The sequence below is a fragment of the Geotrypetes seraphini genome, chromosome 1 (genome assembly GCF_902459505.1).
Source record: "Geotrypetes seraphini chromosome 1, aGeoSer1.1, whole genome shotgun sequence".
NCBI lineage: Eukaryota > Metazoa > Chordata > Amphibia > Gymnophiona > Dermophiidae > Geotrypetes > Geotrypetes seraphini.
Genome location: NC_047084.1, coordinates 357,467,896 through 357,489,844, shown reverse-complemented (window position 1 = coordinate 357,489,844; position 21,949 = coordinate 357,467,896). Strand labels below are relative to the sequence as shown.

The 21,949-nt window shown below is 44.5% G+C and overlaps 1 protein-coding gene across 2 annotated transcripts in view; it reads right to left on the bottom strand.

Moving 5' to 3' along the window:
* Window positions 1-21,949, bottom strand: part of LOC117345659 (phosphatidate cytidylyltransferase 1) — a 369,244-nt gene that overhangs the window by 292,830 nt on the left and 54,465 nt on the right. Inside the window, exon 2 of one of the 2 annotated variants that reach the window (XM_033914615.1) lies at window positions 9,734-9,867. In XM_033914615.1, coding sequence (XP_033770506.1) covers window positions 9,734-9,867 — 134 coding nt within the window. Of the gene's footprint in view, window positions 1-9,665; window positions 9,868-21,949 lie in introns of those variants that run through there. The other variant, XM_033914625.1, reaches the window with a different exon arrangement.

Below are 21,949 nucleotides of genomic sequence, written 5' to 3'. Positions count from 1 at the left end.
TCTATTTGAGTCAATAGCATTACTGAGTGGAAGGTTTTCTGGAAGCAGCTATAATGGCTTGTACAGGGTCAGAAAGACGGAAATCTGCTGAAGTCAGGTTGAGAGGTACCAAGTTGTTAGGTGCAGAGATTGCAGATTGGGATGTAAAAGAAATCCTCGACTATGAGTGAGTAGAGGTGGAAAGATTTGCAATGGAATTGGATCCTTGACACTCAGTTTAAGTAGAAGGGAAAACCAAGGCTTTAAGGGCCACTGAGGAGCTATTAGGATCATGTTGGCTGACTCTTGCTTGAGTTTGAGTAATGCCTTCAGAACTAGAGGCAGCAGCGGCGTGTTCATCATCGTCGCCCCCCCTCCCCCCGGCGCACCTCCCCAGCACATCCGAACCCCCGTGACATGGCAGAGGGAATCATGGACAGTAGAAGGCCGTGAAGCAGCGTGTTTAGAGTGCTGTGGACGCTGCTGGAGCCGGGAGGTTTGTCGGTCGTCTCACGGTAGGAGGGTCAGTGGGGTTGGCTGCAGGGCGGTGGTAGTGGCGGGGGGGGGGGAGATGGAAAGATGCTGCTCAAGGGCTCTACTGCACAGGGGGATGGAAGGGAGGGATAGAAAAATGCCAGGTTCTACTGTATGGGGGGGATGGGGGGGTAGAAATGGAAAGATGCTGCTCAAGGGTTCTACTGCACAGGGGGATGGGAGGGAGGTAGGCAGGCAGGCTGGCTTCGGAGGTGGGGGTGGGACAAAGTCTGGAAGGCATTGAGGGGGACATAGGAAGGAGGCATTGAGGGCACTAAGGACATAGGATGTGACACTAAGGACATAGGAAGGAGGTACTGGGGACACTAACGACATAGGATGGGACACTTAGGACATAGGAAGGAGGCACGGGGGGTACTAAGGACATAGAAAGGAGGCACTGGGGGCACTAAGGACATAGGAAGGAGGCACTGGGGGCACTAAGGACATAGGAAGGAGGGAGGGAATAGAAGATATCTTCTTTTTCAAGGGTCCCACGACAACAAGAGGGCATCCGTTGAAAATCAGGGGCGGGAAACTACGAGGTGACACCAAGAAATTCTTTTTCACTGAAAGAGTGGTTGATCGCTGGAATAGTCTTCCACTACAGGTGATTGAGGCCAGCAGCGTGCCTGATTTTAAGGCCAAATGGGATCGGCACATGGGATCTATTCACAGGGCAAAGGTAGGGGAGGGACATTAAGGTGGGCAGACTAGATGGGCCGTGGGCCCTTATCTGCCGTCTATTTCTATGTTTCTATGTTTCTATGAAAGGGACAATTGTTGGGCCTGAGTGCAGAAAGAATGAAAGAAAGGATACACAGACAGAAGGAAACGCAACCAGAGACTCATGAAATCACCAGACAGCAAAAGTAGAAAAAATGATTTTATTTTCAATTTAGTGATCAAAATGTGTCAGTTTTGAGAATTTACATCTGCTGTCTATATTTTGCATCATATTTGTCTATTTTTCTATAGTTACTGAGGTGACATTGCATATTTTAAAATCATCTGCCTTGACATCTTTGAAACTCCCCCAAATATAAATGATATTAACATTTTCTCTGCATATAGTGTGCTTTGTAGTTTTTAATTTTATGGTTACCATGATGAATTAATATGATTTTATGTGTACATGAAAAATGAATGGAAGAAATTGGGGGTGGGGCTAGGGTGATATTGGGGCGGGGCTAGGGCAGGATTGAGGGCAGGACTGACAATAGATGTCCCCTTTTGTTGAAAAAAATAAATGGTCACGTTAAGTATGGCTCATATGAACCCAAGCGCTTGAGAGAGTTGAAGATGAGACTTTGGTAAGCTGACTTTGAACCCTAGAAGCTGGAGAAAAGCTATGGTCACTTGAGCTGCTGAATGTACTTCTTGAGGTGATGCAGCTTTTATCAACCAATTGTCTAGATATAGAAATACTTGAAACCCATGGGTATGGAGGATTGCTGCTACCACCACCAGGCACTTTGGGAATACTCTTGCAGATAAAGTAAAGCTGAATGCTTATAATCCACACAAAAAAGCTTTCTGTGTTCGGGGTGTATGGATATGTGCATATAGGCCTCTTTGAGGTCTAGAGAGCATAGCTAATCATTTCATTCTAGAAGTGGATATAGGGTTCCCTGGGATAACATGCAAAACTTTTCTTTGTGGAAATATTTGTTGAGTGCTCAGAGGTCGAGAATGGGACAAAGTCCTCCCATCTTCTTTGAAATTAGGAAATACCTGGAGTAGAACCCCTGATTTTTCTATGGTATTTAGTTGAGCAGAGCATCGATTTCCTGAAGAAGGGATGTCTGTTGAGATGTGAAAGAGGACTCTCTTGGAAGGTTGTTTGGAGGAATGATGATGAAATGAGAATAACTCCTGAATGATTTTGAGGACCCAGGTGTCTGTCGTAATGAGTCCAGCATTGATGATATAAGAGAAGTCGGCCTCCGATGGATTGGGGAGGTGGCTGAGACAAGAGACAAGAGGCTTTGCTCTCTAGAAGCATGTCAAAAAGACTGAGCTGGCTTCTGAGGAGCAGAAGTCCAAGGTTTCTGAGGCTTTTGCAATTTCTGCCTCTTCTGTGGTGGGGGTTTTGAAGAGGACGAGGTTGTTGGATAATGCCTCTTGTATGAATAGGAAGCAGGTCTCTGAGTAGATTTAGATGGTTGAGTCTTAGTCTTGGATCCCGATAATGTGGTCCAGATTTGTTTGTCAGATAAGTCTTTGGGTGGCATCCTCCACCTTGTCCCCAAAGAGCTCTTCACCAAGACAAAGAATATTTGCTAAACAATCTTGAAACATTAAATGTCCATGTCAGAGACTTGCAGCCATGCTGTCTCATAGCAATAGATATAGCCGATGCTCTGGATGTCACATCAAATGCATCAAAAGCAGTTCTTGCTATAAACTTTCTGGTTTGAAGGAGGCTATGAGTAGTCTCCTGGAATTCTGGAAGTTGGTCGGATGGCATATATTGTTGAAAATCAGCCAATTTCTTAATGAGTTATTTTCAGCCAATTTCTTAATGAGTTATTTAAGATAAAACAACATATAAAAGTTATAACTGAGAATTATATTGGCTAACATAGAATTTTGGAAGAGGCGGAGCTTAAACTTGTCCATGGTGCGGCCTTCATGTCCTGGTAGAGCAGCAGCATATACTCTGGTACTAGAAGATTTTTTAAGAGTAGATTCCGCCAGCAAAGACTGATGTGCCAGTTGCAGCTTTTCAGAGCCAGGACAGGATTGTATTTTATATAAAGAGTCCATCTTCCTTGGAGCTATAGGAAGAGTGAGAGGAGTCTCCCAGTTCTTAAAGAGAGCCTCCTTAAGGAGATTATGTTGGAAGATTCCCCGCCTTGAATCGAAGGTATTTGCGCGAAGCTGGATGAATGGGGATATGAGTGTAAGCCTCTTTGAGATCCAGCGAGCACATCCAATCTCCCTGAGCCATCAGGGAGTATAAGGTTGGCAATGAGAGCATCCGAAACTTCTCTTTGACCAGAAATTTGTTGAGAGCTCTGAGGTCCAGAATGGGTTGCAAGTCCCCCGTCTTCTTTGGAACCAGAAAGTAATGGGAGTAAAAACCCAGGTTCCGTTGAGACAGAGGAATCTCCTCGTCAGCTCGAAGGCGAAGGAGAGCCTGAGCTTCCCGAAGAAGAAGAGGAAGTTGTGATGAATTGGAAAGAGACTCTCCTGGAGGAACCTGAAGCAAACGAAGAGAGTATCCCTCTCGCAGAATGGTCAGAACCCAGAGATCTGAGGTTATGGTTTCCCACTGGGAATAAAAATGGGAAAGACAACCTCCTATGGGTAGAAGAGAATTCTGATGCAGGAGGTTGGAATGCTCAAGCTGGGAACGTCAAAAAGACTGAGCCGACTTGGTGGCTGCAGGAGTTGGAGCCTTCTGCCGACGCTGGTGTTGCTGAGAACGTCTGGGAGGGGGCCTGAAGAAAGCTGGCATCGTTTTCTGAGGATAACGACGTTGTGGCTGTTTATAAGCCCGAGCAGGAGGAGTCTTGGGCTTGGGTCGAATCAAAGATGCAAAAGAGCATTCATGTTCTGAGAGGCGCTTGGTGGCAGCTTCAATGGAGTCATCAAAAAGTTCATTGCCTTGACAGGGTAAGTTGGCCAAACGATCCTGCAGATTGGGATCCATGTCGACAATGCAAAGCCAAGCAAGGTGACTCATGGCGACTGCAAAGGCAGAGACTCTGGAGGAAAGTTCAAAAGCATCATATGAGGCCTGCAACATAAAAATCTCAACTGAGATAGTGTTTTGAGGATTTGCTTAAACTCTTGAAGATGTTGTTTTGGAAGATCCGGATAGAATGAAGGCAACAATTTCAGAAAATGATTGAAATAGATGGTAAAAACGTAATTATAATTAAGGATTCTGTTAGTCATCATGGAATTCTGGTATAATCGGCAGCCAAATTTGTCCATGGTGCGACCCTCCCTGCCTGGAGGAACTGCAGCATAAAGTTTCGAAGGACGAGACTTTTTCAAGGATGACTCCACCACCAAAGACTGATGGGAGAGTTGAGATTTTTCAAATCCTTTGCAGGGCACAGTGCGGTAGTGGGATTCAAACTTGGAAGGAATGGCCGTGATGGAATAAGGTGTTTCCATGTTCCTCATGAAAGTCTGTTTAAGAACAGGAGTCATAGGCAGCCTCAAGGTCTCTTTAGGTGGATGAGAGAGAGCTCCATGTCGGCCAAATATTCTGGAGTATACTTGGAATCAGAATGAAGATCGAGTTGAAGGGCCTTCCCCATGTCGGAAGACAAACTTTGCAAAAGAAGTGGACTTCGAGGATGAGGCATCCTTTGGAGAGGGAGAGCGAGACCGAGGCACCACAGAGTAGGATGGAGAAGCCTCTCTAGAATATTGAGATAAGGGCTCCGAGCCCAATTGCACAGTGATGGAAGAAGCTGCACTATCAGCATGAGGTGGAGTCAGCGAATGCCTGTGCTTCAAGGTCCTCGACGGCGAGGCTCTCGGTGTTCGAGGCACAGAATGTGTCGAGGCAGGAGGCAGGCCTCGACGGAAGAGTCCTCGATCTGGATAAACTTCGAGGAGAAGTAGTCGAGGCATCTCGAAACCGAGATCTATGCTTGGATGTAGAGGAAGTCTCGGGATCCATTGAAGTTGAAAGCTTCTGTACCCGGGACGGCTCCTTACGAAGCTTGGAAGGAAGGTGTCTCGAATGCTTCGAGCGATGCTTCGGACGAGGCAACGGAGACATGGACGGAGGCTCAGGTGAAGTGTCCGTAGAAGAGAGCCGATGAGGCTTCCGAGACCTGCCTCGACGTACCTCGACAGAAGGCTCAGACTGATGCACAGGCTGGTCCACAGGAGGCAGGGTCGAGGACGGGACAAGTTGAGCCACAATCGAGGAAATTTGAGTGGTCAAAATGGACTTCAACATGTCCTCGAACATCAGCACCGAGACAAAAGGATCAGGTCTCATAGGTGCCGCAGTGCGCTCCAAGGAGGGCGACCACGAAGATGTGTATTCCCGATGCTAGGAGGCACGCTTAGCTGGAGGTCTCGAGGAGGCGGACAAAACCGGAGGTACGGTTTGTGAAGCCTGAGACTCTGGTGGCTTCTTAGGGACGGTACCTGAAAGAGAAGCAGGAGACTTACCCACGGAAGCGGACTTCAGAGGAGGAGCCGACGAGGCCTTCAAGACCGGGGATGTCGAGGTCGAGGCCCTAGCGGGTAGACCAGCAGGAGTCAATGTCGAAGTCTTCGAGGTCGAGGCCTGCGTCGAAGCCGAAGGCGAGGCTTTCAAACCCAAGGCCGCACCCGGGACCGAGGCCTTTGAGACCGAAGTCGAGGCCTTCTCAGGTGGTTGCTCCATAATTCCAAAAAGTTGTTGAAAACAAGCACAGCGGCGACGAAAGGCTCGAGGTTGAAGAGTCAAGCAGCGGTGACAATCCTCGGGGGAATGTCCGGGACCCAAACAGACCATACACCAAATATGAGGGTCGGTGATGGAAATTGTCTTGCCACAGTGACAACAACGTTTAAACCCGGTAAGAGGCCGGGACATAGAAAAAACAAAGTCCGTAGTGCTGAGCGGTTGGGCCTAGGCCCAAAGCCCACCGACCGGATAAAAGAAAATAAAAGAAATTAAACAAATACTTAAAATTTTTTATTTTTTTTTTTTACTTTTTGACAAAAAGAAGAAAGAAAAACACGAACACAGTGACCAAAATAAAAAGTTGCGGTGAAGAGAAGGCACGAAACTGCAGAGCTGAGATGAAAAAGGTCTTCTCGGCTCCGCGGAAAACGTTGAACTGAAGATCCTCACAGGAGATGCGCCCCCTAGTTCGGGAGGGAAGGCACACACGCATGCACGATGCAGCACTCGGAAGCTCTTATAAAGATCTTTCAAGCAAGTCTGCTTTCGAGGCTGTCCGCTGGGGATTCCGTCGGTGACGTCACCCATGTGTGAGAATATGCTGCCTGCTTGTCCTGGGATAAAAAGTGGGTTCAAGATCAGAATTGGTGTCTTGTTAAGAAAGATTAGAATCAACATCTGGAACGCCAGGACATTCTCTATAGGAAAGAGAAGGATGCTTCCTAGACTGAGAAGTGTGATGACTGTGAGAACGTTGAGAAGGGCTCCTTCGACGACACTGGTATCAGTTGGTTGAAGAGGAAGATTAAGTGTATCGACAAGAACGTCTAGATCTTGATCTGTGTTGAGAAGAACGGGAGTCAGTACAATGTGATGCATGTTTAGATTTAGAGGAGCATTGGTTCCATGTGATCTCGATGTCCGTTGATGTTTCGATGGAGAGCTGGAGCTGGTACCCTTGGGCCTTGATGTGCCATGTTCAGGCTGGGCCAGTACCGAGGGAGTCGATGTAAGCACTGGTGCTATATGTAGCTTATACAGGTCACCGAGCTCCCTGCGAAAAAACTCCTTCAGCTGATCCTGGATGGACTATACCGGTACCGTTGGCTAAACAGCCGGTACCATCGGTGCTACAGGGTGTCAAGGTATTGGTGACCTCAATGAGGAAGCACATCCTATAGGAGAGACAGCCTACACAGAAGGAGATTGATGATGGCGTCAGCGTTTGGCATGCATCAAGAGACTCAATGCTGAAGATGCCTGCAACACTGGTGGAGTACAGGACGGTTTCTTAGCACGTTTACCCGATGCAGAAATGACGTCTGATGTCAAGGAAGACATCGATGCTGGTACCATCAGAACAGATGGCATCGATTTGTCTCCAGAGGCCATGGCTGGTCCGAACAACTTCTCCTGCTGAATGCACCAAGCCTTAAGAGAGTGCTTTTACAGCGTAGAACAGTGGATACAAGTATCCACTCAATGCTCCAGGCCCAAAACACTGAATGCACCAGTTGTGCGGGTCAGTGGAGATGGGCCGTTAGCAATGAGTGCACTTTTTGAACCCAGCAGAAGGCCTCGACATGTGAGAAAAATCTCATCAGCTAAATAAAAAAAAATATACTGTGTGACACGCAGCTCCCGATTGGTGAGGCCCGACTTTAGTACAGGAAGAGGCGGTCTGAGCATACTGCGAGTGATTTCCTTCACTCACCAGCACTCTGGCTGCCCTCTCCCATCTCCCCTGATAAAAACCGTATTTGCGGTTTTTCAACATTCGCGGGGGTTCCTGGAACGGAACTCCTGTGAATATTGGGGGAGTACTGTATACACAAGGCAATGAGCACTCAAAGGCATGTTATCATTAGAAAAGATTGATTGCAAACCAATGTTTACAAATGTTTAAAACAACTCTGATTGGATAGCGAAACATCTGATGCAAATTCAAAGTTCAAATACGAAATGCCTAATGTGTAATGAAACAGCAGGGAAAATAACACTGGTCATCAAGCATTTTTCTACTGGAGTTCTGTCACCTGTACCTTAACAAAGGCACATGCTGACTCTAAATCTGAAAACAGTTTTCGTCTATCACATCCTGTTTTTAAGTATTGCGTCAGTTTGTGTTTAGACAATTTTTATCATAACGCTACTGTGAAGCGTCAGTATTTTACTGTTTCTGTAACACAATATTGCATTTTAGCACAGCTCATTGATCACATATACCAGTAATTTTAAAGTTTATACTAAAAAGTGATTGTGCTGCTTTTTCTACCTGTGAATTTTTATATTTTGTTTATTTTTGTCTAAGATATTATAATTAAGACAAGCTGCAGTTTATGCCATGTTTGTCTCTTAAGTAGTTTTTCCTGAATTTTTCTTAATCTTGGGCCACTTTTTCCCTTTCTGTTGTGGTTGAAATTTAGAATTGAAGATTTACAAGAACTGGATTTCCTGTGTAATTTCTATTACTTCTCTTATGTCATATATTACGGCATGAGTGTTATAATTGAAAATGTATAAAGAAAAAAGTAAAAGAAAACCCCCCACAATTAGACTTTGCAACTGCCCTGTCCCAAAAGGCTCCCATTCTTTAAAACTCGCCTCTTCTCATTTGTCTCACCACTCTGTAAAATCACTCTACCCCAAAAACCCACCCCACAATGTGCACACATACATGCTTTCCCATTTGTTATATTTCTAATGTGTGCACCTTCTTTTCTGCTGGATTTCAATTTTCCTTTGTACACATGATACAGGATCCACAGTGAAAACTGAGTTCTATTTTGAACTAACCCCCCTTTTTACTAAGCCAAGGTAGAGGTTTCTTCTGTAGCCTGGAAAGCTAAATGCTCCCACGCTGCTCCAATGCTCATAGGAATTCTATGAGTGTGAGAGCATTTAACGCTCTGGGCTGTGGTAGAAACTAGAGAATGACACAAGGACAAATTTGTCCCCATCCTGTCCCCATGAGTTTTCTCACTGTCCCTGCTCCATTCCTGTAAGCTCTGCATTAACTGCACAAGCCTTGGACACTTATGATTTTAAAGTGTTTGAGGCTTGTGCAGACGAGGACAAATCTAGTATGAATGAGGCAGGGACAGGAAAAGAACTCGCTGGGATGGGAAAATGAGTTCCCGCAGGGACGGGGAAAAATTTGTCCCCGTGTCATTCTCTAGTAGAAACCTCTACTGTGGCTTAGTAAAAGGGGAGGGGGGGGAAGTTAGATGATTTGGTTTTCATTTTCATTTTCTTAACTTTTTCAGTATATTGTAGACCATTTACTGATAAGCTTTATTTGTAATATCATTATAAAACTGAAAAAAGAAAATAAAAATAAAAGTAATAACCTTTTTTCTTTTAAAGTATTTTCATGTTTGATTTGTACATAAGAACATAAGATTTGCCCGCTGCTGGGTCAGACCAGTGGTCTATCGTGCCCAGCAGTCCGCTCACACGGTGGCCCTTAGGTCAAAGACCAGTGCCCTATTTGAGTCTAGCCTTACTTGCGTATGTTCTGTTCCAGTAGTAAAAATGACCTTTAGGTCAGGCATCTTAATATTCATGAAAGCAAACAGAAGTGTGAGCATGCAACCCACTCCCAAGCATAGGCATCCTGATGGATACAAAGAGCCTCAAATTCAAAATAAAATATTTATTTGATGTTTGAAGGACAGTGGTAGGAGTAAAACTGGGAAACTGCAGTATTTTGAACAACTCACTCTTCACTCCTTCCATAATAGAGGTAAGGGGAGAGGTGAAAAACAAGAGGCAGACAAATCACCTGCATTCATGGATTCTGTACAACTGTTCAAGCTGGACAGTTCTTCTTGGAGGTGTACGCTAGCATACCTTGATGACAAGCCAGCAAAAGCCTTTTTAAAAATATCTGGTGTGCTGTCTCTTGTAGGTGGAACTTCAGCAGTATCTGAATTAGCTCTAGAATCTAGGTCACCTTCTCCACATTTGTCATCTATATCAGTTTCCTAGAATAAGAAAAGGCATACAATAACATTATGACAGTAAAACTTAATGAAGAGCATAGAGTAACACTAAAATGTTTTAACACTAGTTTTATATACTCGTATATAGAAAGATTATGTTCTTACCTTGATAATCTTCTTTCCTATAGACAGGTGTAGAGGTCCTGAACAGCTAGGTAGTTACCCTCAAACCAGAAGGCAATCATTCATTTTCTTCAGCTCCACCTCCTTCCCCAGTGGGCTGTACTGTAGCCTCTCGGGCCCATATACTCAAAACATACCATGCCTTTAACCATTGACACTATACTAGTTTTAACCTGTTTAGTGTCAAAGTATTTCAGCCAGCAATGCCCAAAATAGTTAATCATGGTCTTTTCCGTGATTTCTAGCAGCCTCCAATATTGGTCTTTTCTGTGATTTCTAGCAGCCTCTAATAATCGTATGTAAATGATTACAACAAGCTCATCAAGATTAAAAACCAGCACTGTGATTGTGCCCAGATGATGCACAAAATGAAGCACCTGTTTTTAATGCTCCAAAATCTGCAACCGGTCTGGAGGTGCTGATAGTGTTAAAAAGAAAAGTTATTTTTTAGGGGTTTTTTAATGGGCACAGATGTTGTACATGTGTTACACATGCGCAATATCTGCCCGCCCCCGCCGTTAATGGGGACATGCACAATATCTGTCTCCATTAAAAATTTTAAAAAAGTTGTGCCAGGACCCCCCTCCCGACAATGCACCATACTCCCTGAACTTAAAAAAAAAAAAAATCAGCAGAAGTGAAGCCCACTTTCTACTGCCTCAGCCACCCGCACCCCCCCACAACCCCCACCCCAACCTTTAAATTGAAGATTGACAGAAGATGCCCACTTCCTCCTGCCACCAGGGCCCCTCCACGGACCCCCCACCCCACCCCCTATTTCTAAATTGAAGCTCAGCAGGAAGGATGCCCACTCCCTCCTGCCAGCAGGCCTGCCTCTTCAAAATAGCAGGCCTTGCCCTTCCCGATGCATCCTGGGATGCACTGAGGGGCCTAAGGCTCTGACTGGCCTAGGTGCCTAATGCCCCTCCCATAGGAGGGCATCACTCCTGCTGATTGTCGATTTAGAGGTATGGGGGGTGGTTCGGGGTTTGTGGAAGGGGATCAGGGGTTTGCGGTGGGGCCCCTGGTGACAGGAGGGAGTGGGCATCTCTCCTGCTGATCTTCAATTTAAAAGGTGAGGGGGGGTCTGAGTGACTGAGACAGGAGAAAGTAGGCATCATTCCTGCCCATCTTTAAAGTTGGGGGAGAGGGGGTTCAGGGAGGCTCATGGCAGGCGGGAGTGAGAATCCCTCCTACCGATTTTTAATTTAAAACTTTGGAGGGTGGGGGTTTGACCTGACAGAAGGAGGGAGTAGGCATCCCTCCTGCCGATCTTCAATTTAAAGATGGGTGGGGGGTAAGGCATGAGGGGAGGTCCGGGTGGCCGAGGTAGGATGGAATGGTTTTCTCTCCTGTCAATTTTTTTCAAGTTTGGGGGCATCATTGGGTGGATGGGTCCCAGCACAACTTATTATTTTTTTAATGGGCACATTGTGCTTATGTATTACACACGCACATCTGTGCCCATTAAAAAAAAAAAAAAAAACCCTACTCTTCCTGCCCCAAACAGCTGAGCGGAAGGAAGCTGCTTGAAGGCTTCTTCCCCTGTTGCTCAGCTGTATGGGGCTTCCCCTGCCGGCTCTGCGCATGTGTCAGTCGCTTTCTTTAGTGACTGATTGGATAGGATTACGGCACACCTCTCCAAAAATCATTTGCATGCAAAATTGTTTCTACATCGATTGCCATTTTCAAATTGGATAATTTACCAACACCACAGCAACGCATAGGAAATTTTAACGGTTATTTTAGAGCATGCGGCCTTCAGTTTATACAAAGCAACCTAATAACATCAAAACAGAAAGGAGGTAACAAGGGGAAGCTTCCCAAATAACAAGTTCTGTTCTGCTCTGCTCTGTAAGTAACATGTCAAACACATGACAGAAATATTAGATCATAAAACAAGGTAGATCAAACAAGTCACCTATTTGAATGCAATCTACACTAACTCTTGTTCTGCTCCTGAACTGAAGAAGTCTCTTCACTTTGTAACCCTGCTAAACTAGGGAAATGCAAACTCTGTTAAGACATACTTGACTGAGACACACTGTGTACTATAATGTAGTATTGTTCTTTACATCACAAGCAAGCGAAGGGTTTCAGGACCTCTACACCTGTCTACAAGAAAGATTACTGAGGTAAGAACTTAATCTTTCTTTCCAATGGAAAAGGTGTAGAGTAGAGAATGACATTGGTGGTTGTTACCCGTGGCTAGCCGCAGTTAACCCGCTGAAACGGTGAGAAAAAAAATGGTCACTGCGAGTAGGGGAACAAGGCCATTCACCGCCCCGTGGAGTGGTGAATGGTCTTATCTCTGCAGTTAAAGGAGTGAGCACGCGTGGTGAATGAGCACGCGGTCCAGCAGCCCCCTCTCTCCCGCCGGCTGGCCATGCATCTCCCTCCCTTCCCCTTACCTTATCTTCATGGCGATTTCTATAAGGCTAAGTGTTGTATTGCAGCCGGAGCCTTTAAGTCACGTCGCATGTGGCTGCTGGAAAAGTCTCCTCCGACGCAACTTCCTGTTTCCGGTTGCATCAGAGATTTTTCCAGCAGCCACACGCAACGTGACTTCAAGACTCTGGCTGCAATACAACGCATAGCCTTATAGAAATTGCCATGAAGATAAGGTAAGGGGAAGGGAGGGAGGGAGATGCATGGCCGGCCGGCGGGGGGGGGGGGGGGAGCTGCTGGACTGCGCAAAGGGTGCTGGGGGGAAGATGGAGAGGAGAAGACGCTGAAGCAGCCTGAAGGGAACTGAGGAAGAAAGAGAGAGGAGAAGACGCTGGAAAATGGGGAAGAGATAGTGGGGAGAAGACGCTGGGAAATGGGGAAGAGAGAGTGGGAAGAAGATGCTGGGAAAGAGGCTAGATTAAGAATATTTGAATCGCTATCCCCTTTTGACTCTTCCCTATCAATCTCCCCTGCCTTTTCTCCTTACCTCCCCCACCTCCCTTTCCCAATCCCATCCACTTTGGTTAACTCCTTCTACTTAAAGAACAATCTTCTCTCTAGGTTTGGCGGGAAGGGGTGGTGACGGGGACCGAGCTTGCGGGGACGGTGACAGGAACTGAACTCGCGGGGATGGGACAGTGGCAAGCTTGCGGGGACGGGGCGGAGATGGGGACAAATTTTTCCCCCGTATCATTCTCTAGTATAGAGGTCTTGAACAGCTGGGATGTACCTAAACAGTCTCTAGAGTCCAGGGCGGGCTAGATGAGCATGCTGCCAGCACTGAGGACCCAAAAGCTATGTTCATGTAAGCAGATATATTAATCCTGTAAAACTTTGGAAATGTATGAAGTGTAGACCACATCACTGTCCTGCAGATCTCCTCGAATGTAATCACCCAGTAAGCTACTATATTCCTAGTGGAGAAGTGCACTTTCAGTGATATAGGTGATCGCTGTCCACACCCAAAGTATGCTGCAGACATGACCATGCAAATCCATCTAGAAATAAGATGCCATAAAGCCAACCTTCCCCGCTGACTGGAATAAGTCAAGAAACAGATGATCAGTCAGATGAAACTCATTGGTCACTTCGAGATACTATGCAAGGATTCACCTTACATTCAACAACTGCAAGATCTTGTCATCCTTTTTGGACCCCGTCAGTCTGAACGCAGGCAAACTTCTTGATTTACAGGGAAAGGCAAAATAACATTCGGCAAAAAGGACAGCACTATGCATATTGATACACCCACATCATTAACCCTGAGAACGGCTCTCTGCAAGACAAGGCCTGCAGCTCCGAGACTCTTCTCACTGATGTAATCGCCACTAAAAAAACAGTCTTTATAGTAAGGTCTATGAATGATGCTCCCTGCAATCGCTCATACTGCACACGAGTTATGGACTTCAGAACCAGGTTCAAATTCCACATCGGAAAAGGCTTTCAAAAAGCTGAATACATCCGGGTGCACAGCTAGAGGGACTTTGTCAACCTACAACTTAAAGCACGAGAGACCTTAAGCAATCTGACTTCTAGGCCCTTCTTGAAGCTGTCCTGGAGAAACACCTGGACTAAAACAATCATCACCTGAAAAGGATCCTAGTTTCTGGTATTGCACCAGGCTCCGAACATCTTCCAGGCCTTTCAAAGATGGCAACCATTGCCGGTTTCTTTGCCTTGAGGAGAGTTGTCACAACTACCGTATTATCTAGTGTATAATGCGCACTTGTTTTCCATCCAAACAAATGTCAAACTCTGGGTGCGTATTATACATAGGTATACACTTTGAAACTTTTAGGAAATTTAGTGGTAATGCACTATATAATTAATTCCAAGAAAAACACATCCAGCTTTCCCCAACTCTAGTGGTCCCACATCCAGCAAATCGTTGTTGTATTTCCTCTTTTACTGCTACCATACTTCTTTTATTTTAACATGACCATGTGGAATTAAAATTAAATGTTTACATCGAAAATTTTAATTATTTTTTACATACTGTACATACATATAGAATATAATAACTAGAACTCGTATCTAATACTTACAGGTAATTCAATGTGCTCCGAATTTAAATTCCTTATCCAGTAATCGTAGCACTTGTCAAAGATTTAACATACCTGTATATAGCTTAAGCTGTGCCGCATTTACATTACAGGGACATCAACAATTATACCTGCGCATTATACATAGGTATACAGTTTTTTGTATTACGTTATTTTAAAAAAGTCAGGCTGCACATTATGCACGAGAAGGTAAGGAATAAGAGGTTAGCTATCATAAACTACAAAAGATCGCAGAAAGAGGAAGACAGGCAAAAATATCTGGAAAAGTTAAGAGAGGTTGGTCTTGTAGTCAAGAAAGCAAAGATGCAAATGGAAGAAAAAATAGCTGACATGGTAAATCGGGGAGACAAGACTTTTTTTTAGATATATTAGTGATAGGACGAAGTGGAAAAGTGTCATTGTGAGACTCAAAGGTGGAGGGGAGGAATATGTAGAAGCTGAGAAAGAAAAGGCTGAATTGCTTAACAGATATTTTTGTTCTGTGTTCATGGCTGAAGCGGAGGGAGCGGGACCGCAGAAGACAAACGTGAATAGGGATGGAGGAGTAATAGACCCTGATCGATTTTCATAGGGTTGTGTTTGTGAGGAGCTAGCTAAAATAAAGGTAGACAAAGCAATGGTGCCGGATGGTGTACATCCTAGGGTGCTGAAGGAACTTAGGGAAGTTCTGTTATCTCCGCTGACTGACCTTTTCAACGAATCTCTAGAGTCAGCAGTGGTACCAGAAGACTGGCGAAGGGCAGATGTGGTCCCTCTAAACAAAAGTGGAAGTAAGGAAGAAGTAGGGAATTACAGGCTGGTAAGTCTGACTTCTATGGTAAGGAATTTAATGGAAACACTTTTAAAACAGAGAATGGTCAAGTTTCTGGAATCCTGTGGATTACAGGACTGGAGGCAACATGGATTCACTAGAGATAGGTCTTATCAGACAAATCTGATCAATTTCTTTGACTGGGTGATCAGAGAATTGGATAGAAAATGTACGCTAGATGTGGTGTATTTAGATTTTAGCAAAGCCTTTGACAGTGTTCCACACAGATGTCTAATAAATAAACTGAGTGCCCTCAGGATGAGTCCCAAAATGACGGGCTGGGTCATGAACTGGTTGAGTGGAAGGCGACAGAGGTTAGTGATCAATGGAGATCGCTCTGAGGAAAGGGATGTTACCAGTGGTGTGCCTCAAGTTTCTGTTCTTGGGCCTGTTCTTTTTAACATTTTTATAAACGATATTGCTGAAGGGTTGTCGGGTAAGATTTGCCTCTTTGCGGATGATTCAAAAATCTGCAATAGAGTACACGCCGGATGGTGTGAATAACATGAAGAAAGATCTGGCGAAGCTTGAAGAATGGTCTGAAATTTGGCAGCTAAAATTTAATGCTAAGAAATGCAAAGTCATACATTTGGGCTGCAAAAATCCAAGGGAACGGTACAGATTAGGGAGTGAAAAGCTTATGTGCACGACAGAAGAGTGGGACTTGGGTGTGATTGTATGTGATGATCTTAAAGTGGCCAAACAGGTTGAAAAGGTGACGGTGACAGCTAGAAGGATGCTAGGTTGCATAGGGAGAGGTATTGCTAGTAGGAAAAAGAAGATATTGATGCCCCTGTATAAGCCTTTGGTGAGACCTCATTTAGAATATTGTGTACAATTCTGGAAGTTGCACCTTCAAAAAGATACAAAAAAAAATGGAGTCAGTCAAGAGGAAGGCTACTAAAACGATATGTGGTCTTCATCATAAGGCGTATGGGGACAGACTTAAAGATCTCAAGCTGTATATTTTGGAGGAAAGGCGGGAGAGGAGAGAGATGTTCTTATATGATAGAGACGTTTAAATACCTATATAATGTAAATGCGCATGAGTTGAGTCTCTTTAATTTGAAAGGAAACTGTAATGAGAGGGCATAGGATGAAGTTAAGAGGCGATAAGCTCTGGAGTAATCTAAGTAAATAATCTTTTAACTGTTTGTCAAAAGTTTAACTTGATAAATAAAGAATTTTAAAAAAAAGAGCCATGCCATAAGCCCAAAGTCTTTCAGATCGTCCAGGGCAATCTGTTCCTACGACAGTATGGCAAGATGCAGATGTAGCTTGAGGCTTGTAGTCACACTAGATCCACATACCAGGGCCTTTTCAGCCAATGTGGAACTATTAGAATCACCAGTCCAGGTGAGTCGTTATCTTAAACAGCCTGCACAGTGTCAGGTTGTCTCCTTGGTCCAAAGCCCCCATTGACCGCTGGACCCAGCCTGAGCTTCCAAACCCCTAAATATAAAAAGTCACTTTAATAATGAAGCTGCATAGAGATAAAGCTCCCATCATCCCAGTCCTTATCCTCAAGCTCGTAACCTACTCAAATTATGTCCAACACCCACTGATTTAAGCAAATCTCTGCCCAAGCCTCCCAAAATTCTGATAGCCCACTCCCCATGAATAGGGAGGGGGTAGGGCAGAGGCTATTGACCTGGAATCTTTGCTGCAATTCTAATAGTGAAACAATAAAACAATCAAATCTAGTATGACAAGCGTGAGCAACAAATGTTACTGCCACTGTCACCTTCAACCCTAATGCTAAGGCCTCAATTGCCTTTTGAAGACGGAATCCAACATGCGGTTCTGCGAATCTTTAAGCACTACTACTACTACTCCTTTGGTAATCTGCACCACCGAGGAATCCACCTTCGGTGTGACAAACAACTGCTGAAAATCAGCTGCCATGGGGTAAAGCTTCATTATTGCCTTAGCCACCCGCATGAGGATTTCCATTGTTGCATAAGGAGCAACGTAATACCCAGATGTGAAGGAAAACATGTGGACTGTGCTTTAGATCCACTCATCACTGAAGGATGCAACCGAAGTCTGAGGCAGTTCTAATTCCTATAGTGCCTCTGTAACAATGTCAGGCAAGCCCGCCAATTTAAACAGCCTGCACAGTGTCAGGTTGTCTCCTTGGTCTAAAACCCCCATTGGCCGCTAGACTCAGCTTGAGCTTCCAAACCCCTAAATATAAAAAGTCACTTTAGTAATGAAGCTGCAAAGAGACTAAGCTCCCATCATCCCAGTCCTTATCTGACTGGTCGTCCTAGTCTGCTGAACCCTGCTTAGCAGAGACCCCTGCTCCACCACCATTGCAGGCAGCAAACTGGTGGATTGCTGTTTGTAATTCAGATAAGAATCATAAAACACATTGACAAAATAATGCATAAAAACCAGGAATGGGGAATGGAGGACCCAAGACCCCCAGAGAGGGCTCTGTCTGCCTCTTGGAGGGACCAGCATCCTTCGTGCGGCACCTCTTTGTCGCAGACACAGACTTAGCCTTTGATACCTCTGGGGACATTTAAACCCCCCAAAGCAGCCTGTCTGGCATCCTAAGACTCTCAAGAGATTGGCCAGAGCTGAGCCCTAGGCCCCCGCTCCTTCCTCAAGCACCACATAGCACGTGGAGCATAGGCACTCCTCAGGTAGCCATTTAGCACAAATCTGGCATGAATCCAATGTATCAGAGCCTGAGGAATGCTATGCTGAGTTATTGCAAAAACAAGGAATATTAAAGCAGATAGAGGCTTTTTAATTCAAATTGGTAAATCAAAGATGGCTGCTGCAATAGCGATTTTTGCGCTCAGGGAAGCAAATGTTAAAAACAAAAATTCAGGGAAAAGGGTTGGTTTTTTTTAGGTAGAGGACCCCCAATCTGGCCTTAGAAACTTTCTAGAGATTTTAAGACACCCCTTCCACCTATTTTCCCCATAGGTTGCAATAGCCAGAACTCACATGTGCCTGCTTGTGCTGGGCCTGCCTGAGCTGTAACTGCAACTGCAACAGCAAGAAGACTTCTGTCTCAAGCAAGCATCAAAAACAGATGCTTGCTTCTTTGGGCTGCCAGCTGGACCTTCAAAAAAAGGTAGACTCAACCCCCACAACTCCTCGCACACCAAATGGGGGAGCAAATTACACAGTCGTCACCCTCTCTGGCTCTCAGGACTGACTGCACTCAAGCCCCGGACAAACTCACGGGTGAGCCTCTATATGAGGGGAACAGTCCCACAAGCAGCTTCAACCATTAGAGCAGGCTAGCTAGGCAGGTACCCTGAGATCAGAGAAGCCTGCTAGCACCAGATCTCTTTTTTTATTTATTTATTTATTTATCATTTTACACAAAAAATTATCAAGCATTATATATTGTACAGAAAGATTGTATCCAAAGTACAATAATGAGAAGAATACATATAACATATTCTCTTACTCTTAAGCAATCTGTAGTCCCCAATTTTTGAATCCAAGATTTTCATTAGAGTGACTTATAAACTAAAAAGAAAATAACAATAATAAGCAAATCAAGGTGGCTGAAATTGGAGGGAGTTTCCTAATCATGAGTCAGATATCATTCCAGTTCTTTCTTTCTCAAGACGTTTCAAAGCCACAAAATTTGTTAGGTGCATTGGATCAAAGAAAACATATTTATCTACACCATGAAGAACAATGCATTTGCAGGGAAACCTAAGAAAAAACTTTCCCCCCACTGAAATCACTCCTGGTTTTAACAATAGGAACTGCCTTCTCCGTTTTTGAGTCTCTTTGGTGACATCTGGAAAAATCTGTACTTTTTGTCCTAGGAACTCTTTAGTTCTATTTTTAAAAAACATTTTCATAATCCAGTTCTTATCTGGTGCTAAAGCAACAGTAACTAACAGTGTTGCTGGTGTAACCAAGTCCTTTGTAGAAGATTCCAATAAAGTGGATATGTCCATTTGTGGTTCCTGCTGATCTTGATTACCCAATTGCTGTTCCATTTTTCTGACAGGCAAATAATATACTTGAGAAAAGGGCGGAATTAATTCCTCAGAAACTGAAAAGACTTCCAAAAAGTATTTCTTTAACATTTCTCTAGGTGTCATAGATAAGACCCTAGGGAAATTTAGGAACCTTAAATTATTGGCTCGCTGGCCATTTTCAATCATTTCCAGTTTCCGCCTAATATTCACACAATCTTTAACCACTGTTTCTTGCACTTGTTTAACCTCCATTATTTCAAGTTCATTTTTTTCCAACTTTGTTTTAGTTAAAGTCATATCTGCTTGTATTTTATTTAGTTCTTGCTCTTGTTTGTAAATTGTCTTTCCATTTCTTTAATTTGTGGAGTCAAAGTATTCCCCAGTTTTATTACTAAGTCCCATAGAGACTCCATAGTAATTTCAGTGGGTTTTTTTACCATAAAGGAACCATTCTCACCTTCCAAAGATGTAGTTTGTTTGTCTTGTTTTTCCTCTCTCTTCTCCGGTGTTTCCAGCGCTTCTGTATCTCTCCCTGGACTCAAAAAGTCCTGGGGGATATCTGTCTCCAGACTCACCGATGAAAGAGCCTCCCGGATAGCAGACCTTATCTCTCCGGACAAGTCTGGTTCCCGTGGTGAGCTGGTGCGCTGTGGCTGGGGAGGAGTATCTCTTGCATCAGGGCTGAGTGTAACCTCCAGCCCAGGGATCCCTCTAGCGACGTCACTCTGCGTCGCCGGTTCCAACGGGCGACTCCCTGATGCCGTTGTCTCCCTCTGAAGCCGATTCAGCATTTGCTCGATAGTGATAGTCGGGGGATTTCCAGAGCGCCACGAGGCTCCTGCAGCACTTCTCCCCCTCCTTTTCGGCATGAAGAACAGCACTCAGCCAAGCTGAAACTAAAGGTAAATTCGATTTAACCGAGCTTCTGATGAACGCTTCCAAAATTCAGCCACTCGCGTCCATCTTGGATCTGACCTCCGAGATCTGTTTTCAGCACCAGATCTCTTTAACAAGAGTCTGTGTCTTCTCACAGACAGAGCCATCCCAGGAGTACTGGAAACCTTTGCAGCACTTAAAGTCTCAAGATCCCGTAAGAAAAAATCCGAAAATAAAACAAAATTAGAGCAGATCAGATACCTTCTGAACACGTTTGCAGAAGAGAAAAACTGAGATGTTACAGTACAGCCCACTGAGGAAGAAGATGGAGCTGAAGAAAATAATTGATGCCTTCTGCAAAAACACACAGATTGAGGGTGACTACCCTAGCTGATCAGGATCTCTACACTGGAATATGTGTCTAAAAAACATATTAAATAAGTTGTATACAAAGTGCTGCCATTACTCTCTGATGTTCAGATAACATGCAAGCAATTTTTTTTTAATAGCCTGTTTCTGGCATTGTGCAGAATGTGTGGCCAGTGGGGGATGGAGCAAGATACAGGTGTTTCCAGCCTGAACTGATGGCAGCAGTAATTGCAAGAGGAAGCACAGAGAGATTGTAGAAATAGTAATTACTGGGGATAGGTTAAAACAGAATTAGGGAGCAGTTTTGAGACTTCAACTATCTGGCTCTCTGCTTTGCATTCTCCCTAGCCTACAAGAACACTCCCTACAGAGCAGACCACAAGTTACACAGGCCTCACAACAGGAAGAGCACTAGTAATAACTTATTTTTAAGTCTAGCTAAAGCCCCAGTTATTACAAACAGGAACAGTTGTTGCAACACACTCTAAACTGAAAAATGAGAACTGCCTTTGAAACACTGTCTACTCCCTCAAAGATTGCAGACCATAACTATATCACTACTATCTATAATAGTACTAAAGTCCATCAGGCCTAAGATCATCATCAGGGAGTAGAGGTGGTGCAGGAGGAGAAGGGCCTTCATGCTGATTGACATTTTCACTTTGGCAAAAAAAGGATTTCCTAGCAGTTAATAGGAACATTATACAAACATTTATAAGTGTAATGTCCACATTAACATCCACATAGAAACACGTCTCCCTCTAGACACACACGCTATATAAAAAAATAAGCTTCCATGTTAGAGACAATAGCCCTTTTATGGAGTCTAATTTATTTATTTGGTATGCTGTCCCTTCATCAAAATCATCAGGGTATTTTACAATCATTGGAAATGTATGGATAAAAACCAATAATCCAGGACAAACTTGTAGACAACTTAAACACAAAAGAAAGGGTAGTGAACACATCAGCCTATAACCAATGAAACAGAGGGGTTGTCGGAACACAGTGGGAATGAGTAAAGAGAAAAACCACTGCAATCAATGCCTATACTTACTGGAAGGCTTTGGCAAGGAGCCAGGCTCCAACACATGCTTAAAAGTTTTTAAGGGATGATTCAGTATGAAGATCTACTGGTAAAAAGTTGGCTACTGAAATCTGACAATTAAATACCATACTGCAGGCCACATGTGTCAAACACAAGGCCCGCGGGCCAAATCCGGCCCGCCAGGCCTTGCAATGTGGCCCGCACCGCGCTGTCATCACTGCACGCCACTGCGTTCCATCACAATGACGCGCGGTGACATAGGAGGCTTGTGATCTCGCCGGCTGTACTTGCTATCTATCTCCCCCCATCGACCGCCCCCCCAGCCGACCCGCGACCCCCCTAGCCGACCCCCACAACACCCCCA